Consider the following 12,372-nt stretch of genomic DNA (forward strand, 5'->3'; position numbering starts at 1 on the left):
GGGGGGGGGGAGTAGGTGCGTCAGGGTTTGCGAGCTAAATGCCATTGATAATTTGGCTTTATTTTTTGATATTTGTTCAGCTGCATGTACCAAATATTTCAATTGGTCTTCGGAGTCAATTCATTTTAACGCAAATCTGACAGCTCCCTTAGAAAAATCCTTGATATCTCTCTTGGGACAGCTGTCATTTTAACTGACATCTTCGAGCTGTAGGAAGTATAATGCCCCTTGCTAGTCACACAGAAGCTGAAACCATCACACAGAAACTAGAACGATAGAAACACCGCGGTGATCGAAGACCTGCAGACGGCTCCACTCCATGACTACAGATTCAGTCAGTCAAGTATCATGTTACCTCACAAAGACCACTATTCTACTCTCGCGGCCTTGCCTGGCCCCAGTAAAAGCGGGATGAATTTGACAACATCCTGACCAAACTTCAGCGCTTTGGTTTCTACAAAGATCCTGGAAACATGGCTCCATTGAAGGCATTAACGACGGTATTTGTCTTCGGATTGCTTCTCGCAAGAATACGCGCCCGTGAGTAATGAATATTCATGACTGAAAATAATAACGCTATCGTATAAATTTTAGCTCACGCGAGATGTGTTAGACTTTTTAATTTGTGCAAGGATAAAGAAAAGAGTTTTGTGCTTAACAGAGGGGAATTTCAGTTTCTATTAAGAAAATTCCATCGAAATGAGTCATTATAATTTACTAATCCACGGATTTAGCGAAGGGTTATGGGCAAAGATTACAAAATTAATCGAAATCTGACCATCTTGGCAATTCTCCATTTAATGAAACCTTGCCCGTTCAAACTTTGAAATTGTAAAATATGACGATATTTTACAATACTTCTCGTAAGCTGACGAATACTTACATCATTCTATTCGATTTCTGTTTTTTTTCTCCTGAATACCGAGTAACATGGAGTGTAATCTTTTTTAAACAACGAATCGATTGTAGTCGTTGACTTGAGCTACGGAAACTTCGCTTCGCTGAGAAATTTTGCGACGGCGCCGATCGCTAGAGTTATCAGTGAAAGGCAGATCTCACATATGTTACGATTTCATCGAACGCTTTGAAAATAAGGCAAGCATGTTGAATATGCATTATTTTGTGCGACCGTTCGTGGAAGGCATGACGTTTTGTTGAAAAAGATTGTGTGACATGGATTGTGTCACACAACACCCTATTTCGTAAATATTAATTTTCATCCGTCAGTTGTCATAAACAAAAGATATGTGTTAGGTAATGTTATTTGGCAAGGAATTAAGCATGATCTGCAAAATGAATAGGAATAGAAGAATCTCCCCCTCAAGACTTCAAATCCTGTTCCTTTCACGGAACTACCATTTTGAATCCATGATGTATAACAAATTTCAAGGGAACCAACAGACATGATAGCGGCTGGAACTCGTACTAGGACTTCCATAAGAGCCTCAGTTGAGAAAATAAATAAAGTATTGCGATTTTTTTCGATTAATTTATTATAAAGCAGACTCTTCCACTGGTGAGTAGGATATGGGAGGCACTTTAGGGAAGTTTAGTCGCAGGGGGGTGACCTTCACAACCCCGCTATCATACTCGTTTCGTCTATTTGGTGCCACACTGGCCATATTTGGGACTGCTCCTCCTCCCTCCCCCCTCCCCTCCCCCGCTCCTCTAGAAGACTCGTTTAAAAGTTTTAGGTCTGCAATGAGCTATTCTTCTGTAAGCATTTCTTTTCACAAAGAACCATTATTAACATTGCAGAGTATGTCTGCCCAAAAGTCACCAAATATGGTGCAGAATGCCCACTGGACGTTGACAATGAATGTGAATCAGACCAGGCATGTTCCGCTGGCCTCAAATGCTGTCCTTCCATATTTGATGATGAAGCTTGTCAACTGCTCTGCTTAGAACCTGAACCTCAAAGTAAGATGTAACCTTTTTCATCTGTAAATTGGGTTTATTCTTTTATCTCGTACTCCGAAGGGAGTTTGTCACTGTTACTGCAGCTTGGTACTGTTTGGTTAATAAAGTTAACACTTAATCTCGCCCATGTGGGACAGCTGAGCTCAATCCGAATATGCCCGCGCACGCTCGCTAGCATTGCTTTAAGGGGAAGGGAAAAAAACATTTAACTCCCGCCTCGTTGGGTGCGATTCTTTGCATGATTAAGATAGAAATCTTAGAAATCTCAACTCAACGGTGAAAATTGGCCGTAAAAGCTCCAGAAGAATCCCCTATGTGGGTGTAATCTTTTCCTCTTTCGTCCTTCAAGCCGCTTGCCCTGTTTCTGTGGACTTCGCCTTCATTTTGGACGGCTCAGGAAGTATCTCCAAAAAAAACTGGGGTCGAATTAAGGAGTTTGTCAAACGCATAGTGGACGCGTTCGACGTTTCTCCAGACGGCACCCACTTTGCACTGCTCGAGTACAGTACAGACTCTAAAGTTTACCTCAGATTTAACGATTTCGCCGATGCACAGCTCAATGGCGTGAATGTCAAGCGAAAGGTGGAAGAAATCTTACAATCGAAAGGAAAAACATTCATTGATAAAGCTTTGGAGTTAGCAAATCAGGAAATTTTCACTACAGAAGGTGGCATGAGACCAGATGTCAAACAGGTTAGAGAAATTTACAGGAATCGTTTTAAGTTATAAGAATATGCTGGTAACAGCTTTCTTCAAGTTGAATACTGTCCACATCATTTTAACTTTTAAGAGAGAAAAATAGGAAATTTTACGAGAAGTCCAACGCGTGAAACGTCTTGTCTCGCGGAAAGTGCGAATCACCAAGTCACGCAAATCTTAAGAAGAGACGAGCGAGAGTGCAGTGGTAGCCTGACGACCCTCGCTGCTCTTTCATGCGTTTGCTTTTTCCCTTGCAGAGATCCTTGCACGGGTTGAATAATTCAATCAAAACCAATGGCTGACCAAATCGCAATTGTTTTCGATTAGATTATTTTAGAGCGCGGTGCGAGTTTTCTTCGCCAATCACGGAGCGAGGCATAGCAACACCAGAAATCTTAACAAGTTTTTGATACATTTAAAAATTGCGCATGCTGTATCACGCTTTTCCTCCCTGACCTTGATACCTTACCATCATTTTATAGATTGCTCTGGTGGTCACAGACGGTACCCAGACCCCTGAGCCCAGTCCAGTAGCATCAGAAGAAAACCTTATTGCTGCAGCCGAGAAGTTGCATAAGAAAGGAATTGATGTAATTGCGCTCGGCATCGGAAAGAACGTCAACCCCTTCCAGCTGCTAAACATAGCATCTGATGAAGACAACTTATACTCGGCAGAAGTCTTTGAAGAAATCTTGACTAGTGTCGTAGGAGAACTGACCAGGCGAGAGTGCCTAGGTAAGTTAAAACATTGCGCTTTTACTTTTGTGTTCCTAATTGAACCGCTGGCAAAGATAACGCAGAGCTAGGAGGTGAAGGGTCTTCACCTCCTACTTCTATGACCAGAGATCGATTATTGAACTTGACAGGATCTTTCGTGAAACGGGCTCCATGAGTCCCGCCTCTCTGAAAGCCTGGTCGTTTCCGATCCCGAATTTCGCTTTTTCTTTTATTTAAGATTAAGTATTTTGGGGAATTTCAGTAAAACCACTGATTCTTTCAAGGAGCTGGCCCGAGAAACTCGTAGAGAAACCCTTGGAGCAACCAAAGTGCACGCGCGTAGTATCTCGTATATTTTATATAATTTCATCATAGATGATTTTGCTATAAAGATAGCTGGATCTGGCATAAATATGCTAAACTAACAAAAATAAAATGCATTTTTGTTTCAGCTTGTTCTGAGCCGGTTGATGTAGTATTTGGAATCCCAACTTCCCGATCTATTCCTACGGACCAGTTTGAGAATATGAAGTATTTCGTGAATCAAACGATCGATTCATTCGATGTGGGTCCCTTGAAAGTACATGTTGGTCTTATTACGTACAGTTCCTCCGCGCAGACAACCTTGGCCATCAACCAACTGAATTCAAAAGAGGTCCTTGAATCCTTTACGTCTAGTCTGAGTCAACAAGGGAATAGTGCCAACGTGGTCTCTGCACTGGATGAAGCCTACGGCAGTACCTTCACCATGTATGGCGGTGTAAGACAGTCCAAACCTAAGGTGTTTGTACTTATTGTCCCAGAGGGTTCAGTTGGTGGTCGACAGGAGGTACTACAAGGCGCAGCGAGGCTTAAGAGCCTTGGAGTAAGGTTGCTTACTGTTGGAGTCGGGCAAAACATAGACCAAAACCTTTATGCGCTTGCGTCAAGTCAGCCCTCTTCAAAGTTCTTCTATGGCGTACCAGATCACAAGGAACTGATCGGGAAAAGCAGGGCTATTGCTGATGTGCTTTGCAAAGGTAAAGGAATTTACTTCATTCTATGATTACTTTTTTTCCTCCTCGTGACTTGGTACTGGGTTGTTTTTAGGCAATAAATGAAAAAAATACGACCAAGTTTATTCCACGCTCACTTTGTCATATACTAATTGCTAAACTAAAGATTTCAGCTTTCAGAAAATCTTGTTGGAGTAAACCAAAGAATCAAACAAGATACACAGATAGATAGAAAGACAGGTAAAAAGGCACACACACACACACACACACACACACACACACACACACACACACACACACAAAAAAGCAATCAGACACACAAACAAGCAAGGAAGCAAACGAAAAACGAATCGTCTTTGAATCGTCTTTCTATTTACTTGTGACTCGAGCGGCCTATACTAAAGGAGGTGGAACTTTATAAATTAATCTTTTGACTGTTAGTTCGTGCACTTTCACGCGATCCGCAAACTTAGGTAGATGAAAAAAATAGATACGGTGAGAATCGCCTGGTAGACAGTAAGGAGAATTACTGATGAGATCTTAAAAGTGAAAGGATTTTAACAGTGATTGCAAGTGACGAACTCAGAGATTAAGCTGGCAAGATTTTATACAAATTGAAAAATCATGACATTAACCATTAACTCTCAGAAGTGATGAACATGTAACCTCTCTCTATGACATCCATACATTATCTTTGAAAACAGGTTTTCGTTACTAATTTAAACTTTGAAAACAAGTTCTCGTTACTAATTTACAAGAAAATGTGTAGCAGTTAGAGGGGAAAATTGACAATCAGATCTTGGGAATTAGGGTTATTTCTATAACATTGTATTTACAACGCGACAGCTTTCTCAACCTTAGCCTTGGGAAGGAAGGAAGTCGTGACAAAAGGGGGTCTTCAATGGGTCTTCAATGCTGTTGATGGTTTTATATTTTGCAGGCAAAGTTGGCAAATGTCCCCTACCCCCTCTACTGCCTCCACTGGGCTGTCCAAGAACCCTCAAGGAAGAATGTGAAGTCGATGCAGATTGTAACTCGGGTGGGGGGTCCCCACTGTGTTGCCCGAACAGCTGTGGTGGACGGCAATGTCTGGGGCAAATCAGAAGTAAGGATTTAACGTAAACAAAATTTCAGATATCATTAGCATATCTACTTAGTTGTGTATCCTCCGGGAGCTAATCAAAGCTTCTATGGGATGAAGCGACTGGGATTAGTGTTACTCCTCTCTAGATGGGATATTACTTAGCCTGTTCCAGGCGTTCAGTCTCTAAAACGAAGCGCGATGGTCAACAACGTGAGTAAGAGTGAAGAGCCGAGGGAGGTCTGGGTTGGATTGCATAATAAACTTCGCAACTCGAACCAAACATCTCTCTTTTTTCTCTCAGCTGATATTGTTGGGCTGTTCGCCATTTCACTCCGTTTTACTCATTGAACGTCTGGAACACGCTATATCTTACTTCATCGGAGGGTCACTTCCCAGCGTTTTGTAAGATTTCCCTGACAGTTCGCAGATAGCCTTTTGTACTCCTGGGTTTTTTTTTTTTGCGACAATTTTACAAGGAGCCTCTATTTGATGTACTCGACCCACTTTCTTTTGACTTACACTCGTACGACCCAGGTGACCATTGGAATGAATTAATTTAAATATTATTGTGGGGTCTAGGCTTCAGAATTAATTGTGTGTTTCATAAATGGTACTTTTAATTCCAACAGATTGCTTTGTTCCAATGGATGTTGCCATTGCGGTGGACAATTCCGACGCCACAACCAGCAGCGAATTCAACAACGTGAAACGATTTCTGAAGCAATTCATCAACCAACTTGCAAGTTCGGAGGTTCGGTTTTCCTTACTTGAATATGGCAACACTGCAAATGTAATTACAGATTTTCGCAGATTTCGCGACCAAATTTATCTGGAAAACCTCATAGATAATATAGCTAAACGCAATGACTCTGAACGCAGAGTGGACGCTGCTCTGAACACGACCAAAGAGGAGATTTTCAGCTTGGCAGGAGGAATTAGACATGGACATCCACGATACCTTGTCTTCGTAAGCTCCGGTGGCCCAACTGCGGAGTTCAAAGTTCTGGAGGGTGCTGGAAAAAAACTACGTGATTTGGGCGTGACCTTTGTTGCCATAGGAACAAATAGGGGCGTCCCAGGGGCTTTTATTCAAAAGCTAGCAGGCGACAGTCGTTTCATCTACAGAGCCGCGGAGCCGAGTCAATTGGGTGCCATAGTGTTAGAAGATTTGTCGCGAAAAATGTGTACAGGTTAGTGTAGGTATTTAATTTCCCCTGCGAGTCTTTATTCAGTAATTTTGCATCAATGCCTTCACGGAACTCTTCATGTGGCCAGAGATTTGTCTGTTTATCTGCTATTTGACATTTCCTCTCAGAGAAGCCTGGAAAATGTCCAGCAGTTGACGCGACCCCAGACCCACTTGCGTGCCAAGTGGAGCAGCCAGACCCGGAAGAGACCATAGTCTGTGGCTTGTCGGCAAACGGAAGTGGATTCTCGGAAAATTATGATTGGGACTGTCCTGGGGAGACGAAGTGCTGTTTGGATCCGCAAACCGGCTGCTTTCAAGTTTGCCTCGAGCCACAGAATGGTAAGTATTGATTTTAATGAAGAAAAAGGTTATTCAGTTATCACAAAAATGGGAGAAAGGATGAGTCTGAATCCCTCACGAGAGATCGAACTAAAGGCCTTTACTTTCTTTAATAATAAACCTGGCAAAATTCCGATTAATTCCGATTTGCTGTAAGAAATGCGGGTTTCACTAAAAGCCATGCAGAGGAAAGGCAGTATAGCACGGAAAAGTGTTAATTCAGTGCGGAAAAGGTGACAAACGGTGTAAATACTTAACAGACAAGTGGAAATGTTGTTATTTAATCGAACTAGGTTTTTTGACGGAACACATAATGGTTGAGTAATTTTTGCAAGTGATTCGCGAGCTTTGTTTCTGCGTAGTTTTAGCTGAAATCTTAAATCTTTTCTTCCATATTTTAATTTGATTAAGAGCAGCTTATTATTGTAATAACTTATTGTAATATTATTGTAATAACTTATTGTGATATTATTGTAATTACTTATTATTGTCCATATTTGTTTAATTTGTTCATGCCAGTTTGCAGCAAACAATTTGATCTGACGATAGCGATAGAAAATTCAGCTCGAATTGGCGAAGAACAGTTTGAGCAAGTAAAAGACTTCAGCAAGCAGTTCATCAATGCTTTTGATATCCGCGAGGGAGGGACGCATGTGGCGATTGTTAGCTATGGAACCACGCCAATTGTCCATACTCGGCTTGATTCCTACAGTGGCTCTGTGCTCAATAAACGAACAATCACGGATGAAATCGACAAGATTGCCTTGGAGAGTGGGAATGCTGTGATAACAAACACTGCATTGACAGAGGTGTTCAAGACAGTTTATGGTGACGGAAATGGGGCACGGAATGGAACCAATAAGGTGATGTGCTCTGGTGTTTGTGTCCTGAGTGGGAGGTGGAGGGGATGTGACCCTTACTTAACATACTTCTTAGTGCCTAACTCATGCCATGAGTATGACTCCCTTAAAATTATTATGAACAAAGGGCGGAGAAACAAATAAGTCCCTTGTCTACAGTTAGACAAGTGGTTGAAACAAAGAGAAAAAAAGTGATCAGTTAGGTAACTTTCGATTCCTCCATCGCCAGTAGCGTCCGATTTTGGACACAAGTGACCGATTTTAGACATGACTGAAGTGTCCGATTGTGGACTTTAGAGACTAGAGTCTGATTTTGGACTTAAGTGTTCGATTTTGGAAACTAGTATCTGACGCAAGTGTCCGATGTTAGACACCAGTGTCAGATTTTAGACACTAGTGTCCGATTTCAGTTATAAATTTTGGACAATAGAGTTTGATATTAGACACTAGAGTTTGACTTTAGATTTCAGACAATACTGTGCGATGTTGGACACTAGTATCCGATTTTAGACTTTAGTGTCCGATTTTCGACAACAGTGTCCAATTTTGTAATACCTGTAATAGGATGGTGGCCAGGATGTCGCAGTTGTTAGAGCCCTTACCTCTCGCTGCAGCGGCGAGAGGACCTGGTGTCAGATGTGGGTTGAGTTTGTTTTTGGTTCTCGTCCCAGTGCTGTGGGTCTTTTTTTCGGTTTCAACGGTTTTCCGTCCTCCACAAAAACCACCGCTAAATCCCACAGTTATTATAACTGTTAACATCTTGACTGCTATAATAACGGGAAATTGACTGCAGTACCCAACATGTTTGCCTAAAAATCCTACAAGGTGTCTCATGAGTCTCCTAGCCAAAACTACACGCCGTGCCGTACCAGCCAGGAACTATGTGTCGCTAGTATCTGATAATTTTTGTTGGATAGTGGAGGGTTAATACTAAAATGATATCTCTCCTTAGACAGTCGTTCTTATAACTGCGGGAAATCTATCGGACCCCATGGCGGCTGTCGATGCCGCTATCGATATCAGAGCCATGCCTGCTGACTTGTTTGTGATAGCGATCGGTGAAGACCCGGATTTGGAAACTCTTGTTCAAATGGTGTCGCCACCAGCTGAAAACAACGTGTTTTTGGCGACCACCTCTGGCGGCTTACGACCCAGCTTGCGGGCAATTACGGACACAGTCTGTGAAGGAGGTAGGATAGAAATATTCCAAATGTTTAGAATAATTTTTCGTTTACCACTAAAAACAATCCTTCTTGGCATTCCCTTTGTTTCGCCACGATCTATCAGTTGCGTTGAAACTCGCTCCGTTTTTTCAACCGATCAGATGCAACACTGAGTCCGTTCGCGACACGATTACAAGCGTTTTCCCGCGCTTCAAGCAATTCGTTTGTTCCTTTTCTCATTGGTTCATAATAGATATTTTGTTTTTGCTGACTGGCAGCTTTGCTTACGATGGTTTTGCTCTTACAACACGCTTACTTGACGGAGGTTGAGTGCTCTAGTTGCCGTGTAAATTTTTTTCTCAGCGGTAGACAATAAAGGGAAGTGTACATCATCGTTTTTGTAAGGCTGTCATTCCGCATCAATTACTTTGCGGTCTGTTCAGGTCCACTTTCGATGTTTAAAGGAGAATAATCAATTTTCTTTAACATAGACTTTTAATTTTCTCTCCTTCTGGTTTTCCTCTTTCAGCTGAGAAAATGTCAACGGTAAGTACACAGTGTGTATTTCTTCTGTCGAATCAATGTCTGCTGATTTTCATCTTTAATCTTTCGCCGGGAATTCGTGACAGACAGAGTGTCAATGTTACGTTTCAAAACGATAAGTAACGCTAACGCCTCTGTAATGCTCCTCACTATTGTTCACAGGTGAGTGCTTAATTCTGTTACAGTGGTATATAAATGTTTTTTTGGCTCTGAATTGACCGAAATATTTTAGCTATACTTTTAAAAGTGTACATGTTTGCACATGTATGCCGTTCTGAAAGGTCTCTCGATTCCCTGGCAAATTGCTGCCAGGAAATCAAGAAGTCGATAAATCCAGTATCACATAGTGTCAAAGGTGTAACTCTGTGATAAGGGTGCTGCCTTCCATGTCAAAAAAAAAGTGTATAATAGTTAAAATAAACAGGTTGAAAATTGGTTAGTTTTTTCTTGTTTTGCCTTTCTTCCTCCTTTAAATAAGCAGTAATATTTTATTTGCCGCCTAATTCTTTGCAAATTCTTTGTTTTTAAAGATCATTGGACCACCTGGTGATCCCGGACCCGCTGGTTCCCCTGTGAGCATAACTGTCTTGTATTATTTCTTAGAAGCACTTTACGACTGAGGGCATTCCACACATAGAAGAAGTTACATATTAACATCTTTCAATTTCTTTAGGGTCCAGAGGGACCAACCGGACCAAGAGGCGATCCAGGGGACCCCGGAGAGCCGGTGATTCTCATTGAGAAACTTATTGCTGTTTTAATCGTTATTTTTAAAGGGAAAATAAATATAATTTCGCGCTATCCCGTCTTTTCACTTCCTGTTGCTTTGTCCGTTTTTAGGGAGAAGCCGGAGAATCAGGGCCTCCCGGACCTCCGGGACCACCGGGACCACCGGGTGGAGGAGGAGGGGGAAACATAGGTTCGCTGAGGCCCCAGGGGGAGAAAGGACCTGCAAATGTAAGGTTTGTTTGGTGTGCTGTGTGGTATAATCGTGTTGTGCGTGATTTCAATGAGTAAATCATTTTGAAGATTTTGCTAACTGTAAACAGGGGATGGCTTTTTGTACACGAACTACATGGCTAAAAGTTTCAAGCGTAATTGTACCTAAACAAGCAAATTATATCCTAGAAAAATATAAAAGCAATCAGAGTATCGCCTTAACCCTTTGATCCCGAAGAGTGATTAGCATCTAATTTCTCCTTACAATATCACCCCTGAATCAAACATTAAGGTCGTGAAAATAAAGAAAATGATCACCAACTTAAGGAGCTATTGATCGTTAAACAAATTCTCCTCGTCAGCGCCTCAGAAAATGTATGGCGATCAGAGAAGTAACTTAGTGCTGCAGAAAGCGAGAATAAACACAGACCCACATTGGCCAGTTGATCTTATGAACAAATTTTGTTCTCTGTATAAATGGTGGATTCAAGACAAACTGTTTTTTCTTTTCTTAGAATGAGAAAGGTCCCGCTGTGCCGCCTGTGATCCTTCCTAGACAACAACAACAAGCTAGACAGGTACCGCAATGTGATTTAATATAGCTATTAGAATGCCTTTTGATCGTGGCAAAATTGGAATGGGCGGGACGCTTTGATCTGAATCGAAGTGAATCGCTGCCGGGTTATGACCATGAACATTGACTTTCGGTTCATTTTTGTAGTCTTAGTTTTATTCCGTTGCGTCACTTACTCGAAAATGAAATGCTGTTGATGATATAATAATTTACCTTTCTTGGAAAAGCTTTGTTATTTCTATTGATACAGGGACCCCCAGGTCGTCCTGGAATGCCTGGTCCGCGGGGACCTCGAGTAAGTTGTTTTTACTTTATGCTGGCCCTCAGAATTCGTCATATACCTGCCTGCAGAACAGGCTGGTATATGACGAATGTCTTACATATCTTCACGGAAGTTATGTAATTAAATGGTGGGTGCGCGAATTAGCCTTGAATCTTTCAAAAAAACGTGGATTAATTTCTTGAATTTTTCTGCATTTCACTGAAGTGCATTTTTATTCGATGTGAATCGCGTGTCTCTGTATTTCTCAGGGTCCCCCAGGTATCCCAGGGAATCGAGGCCGCATAGGAGTCAGAGGATCTAAGGTAAGAAGTTATGAGGAAGAGAAAGGTTGATGAAAAGACGACTCCGAAAAACTGATTTCAATTATCTTTTTTCGTAGGGCCAAGTTGGTTTGATAGGACCAGTTGGTCGGCCGGGAAGACGTGGAAAAGAAGTAAGACCGAAAAACAGTTATTTGCTTTTCTCATACTCGTAACTTTCACTGTTTCCACTGGGTTTCCGTGAAACTTCCCCCTCGTTCTTTTAAAATTTATGCTCTTTCCTCCACAAACATATCCTGTGTCAAGTCATCAGTTAGGGGTACCAATTTAAAAGAGGTGGCATGGGCGGGCGAAAAATGGCGGAATGTTGCCAGTCGTCACTGGCGCCCTATTTCAGTCGTGTCCATTGATTGAGAGCCTGGAGCAGATTAAGGCAAACCCTGAGTGGAATTCATCTTCTGTTACAATAACTATTTTTCCGCTCTCTAAGGATGGTTTTTTAGTTTTGTTTTCCGGAGTAGTACGAGCGCTCATGATCTTGTGATTACTAAATAGTCGAAGTTGCGTGCAGAAACTCCAGAAGAGGCAACCAGTCACACTGTTTATTCTCAGTTTCTCTGAGTCTCCGTGCAAATACAATAATCTAGTTTTCATTCGATCATAGGCGACGAAGTCAGAGGTGATATCAGTCTATCTTTTTTATTTTCACCGGATCGTATCACTCTGCACTTCTAATAACAACCCTGGCGTCATCATTATAGAGAAACAATCTTTGGCGAGTGTCACCTTACTTTATTTGCGTTTTAT

At 41.7% G+C, this 12,372-nt stretch overlaps 1 protein-coding gene across 2 annotated transcripts in view; it reads left to right on the forward strand.

The window, feature by feature from the left end:
- The first annotated feature begins 183 nt into the window (after window positions 1–183).
- LOC113685694 (uncharacterized) overlaps window positions 184–12,372 on the forward strand; it is a 36,431-nt gene continuing 24,242 nt past the window's right edge. The window contains exons 1-18 of one of the 2 annotated variants that reach the window (XM_027203228.2): window positions 184–540; window positions 1,759–1,920; window positions 2,270–2,613; window positions 3,102–3,354; window positions 3,789–4,355; window positions 5,272–5,436; window positions 6,045–6,605; window positions 6,731–6,943; window positions 7,463–7,806; window positions 8,756–8,993; window positions 9,496–9,512; window positions 10,040–10,081; window positions 10,183–10,236; window positions 10,350–10,466; window positions 10,964–11,026; window positions 11,273–11,317; window positions 11,554–11,607; window positions 11,685–11,738. In XM_027203228.2, coding sequence (XP_027059029.2) covers window positions 474–540; window positions 1,759–1,920; window positions 2,270–2,613; window positions 3,102–3,354; window positions 3,789–4,355; window positions 5,272–5,436; window positions 6,045–6,605; window positions 6,731–6,943; window positions 7,463–7,806; window positions 8,756–8,993; window positions 9,496–9,512; window positions 10,040–10,081; window positions 10,183–10,236; window positions 10,350–10,466; window positions 10,964–11,026; window positions 11,273–11,317; window positions 11,554–11,607; window positions 11,685–11,738 — 3,360 coding nt within the window. In that variant the 5' untranslated portion in view covers window positions 184–473. Of the gene's footprint in view, window positions 541–1,758; window positions 1,921–2,269; window positions 2,614–3,101; window positions 3,355–3,788; window positions 4,356–5,271; window positions 5,437–6,044; window positions 6,606–6,730; window positions 6,944–7,462; window positions 7,807–8,755; window positions 8,994–9,495; window positions 9,513–10,039; window positions 10,082–10,182; window positions 10,237–10,349; window positions 10,467–10,963; window positions 11,027–11,272; window positions 11,318–11,553; window positions 11,608–11,684; window positions 11,739–12,372 lie in introns of those variants that run through there. The other variant, XM_027203259.2, reaches the window with a different exon arrangement.

The sequence above is a fragment of the Pocillopora damicornis genome, chromosome 9 (genome assembly GCF_964200805.1).
Source record: "Pocillopora damicornis chromosome 9, jaPocDami1.2, whole genome shotgun sequence".
Classification (NCBI taxonomy): Eukaryota; Metazoa; Cnidaria; class Anthozoa; order Scleractinia; family Pocilloporidae; genus Pocillopora; species Pocillopora damicornis.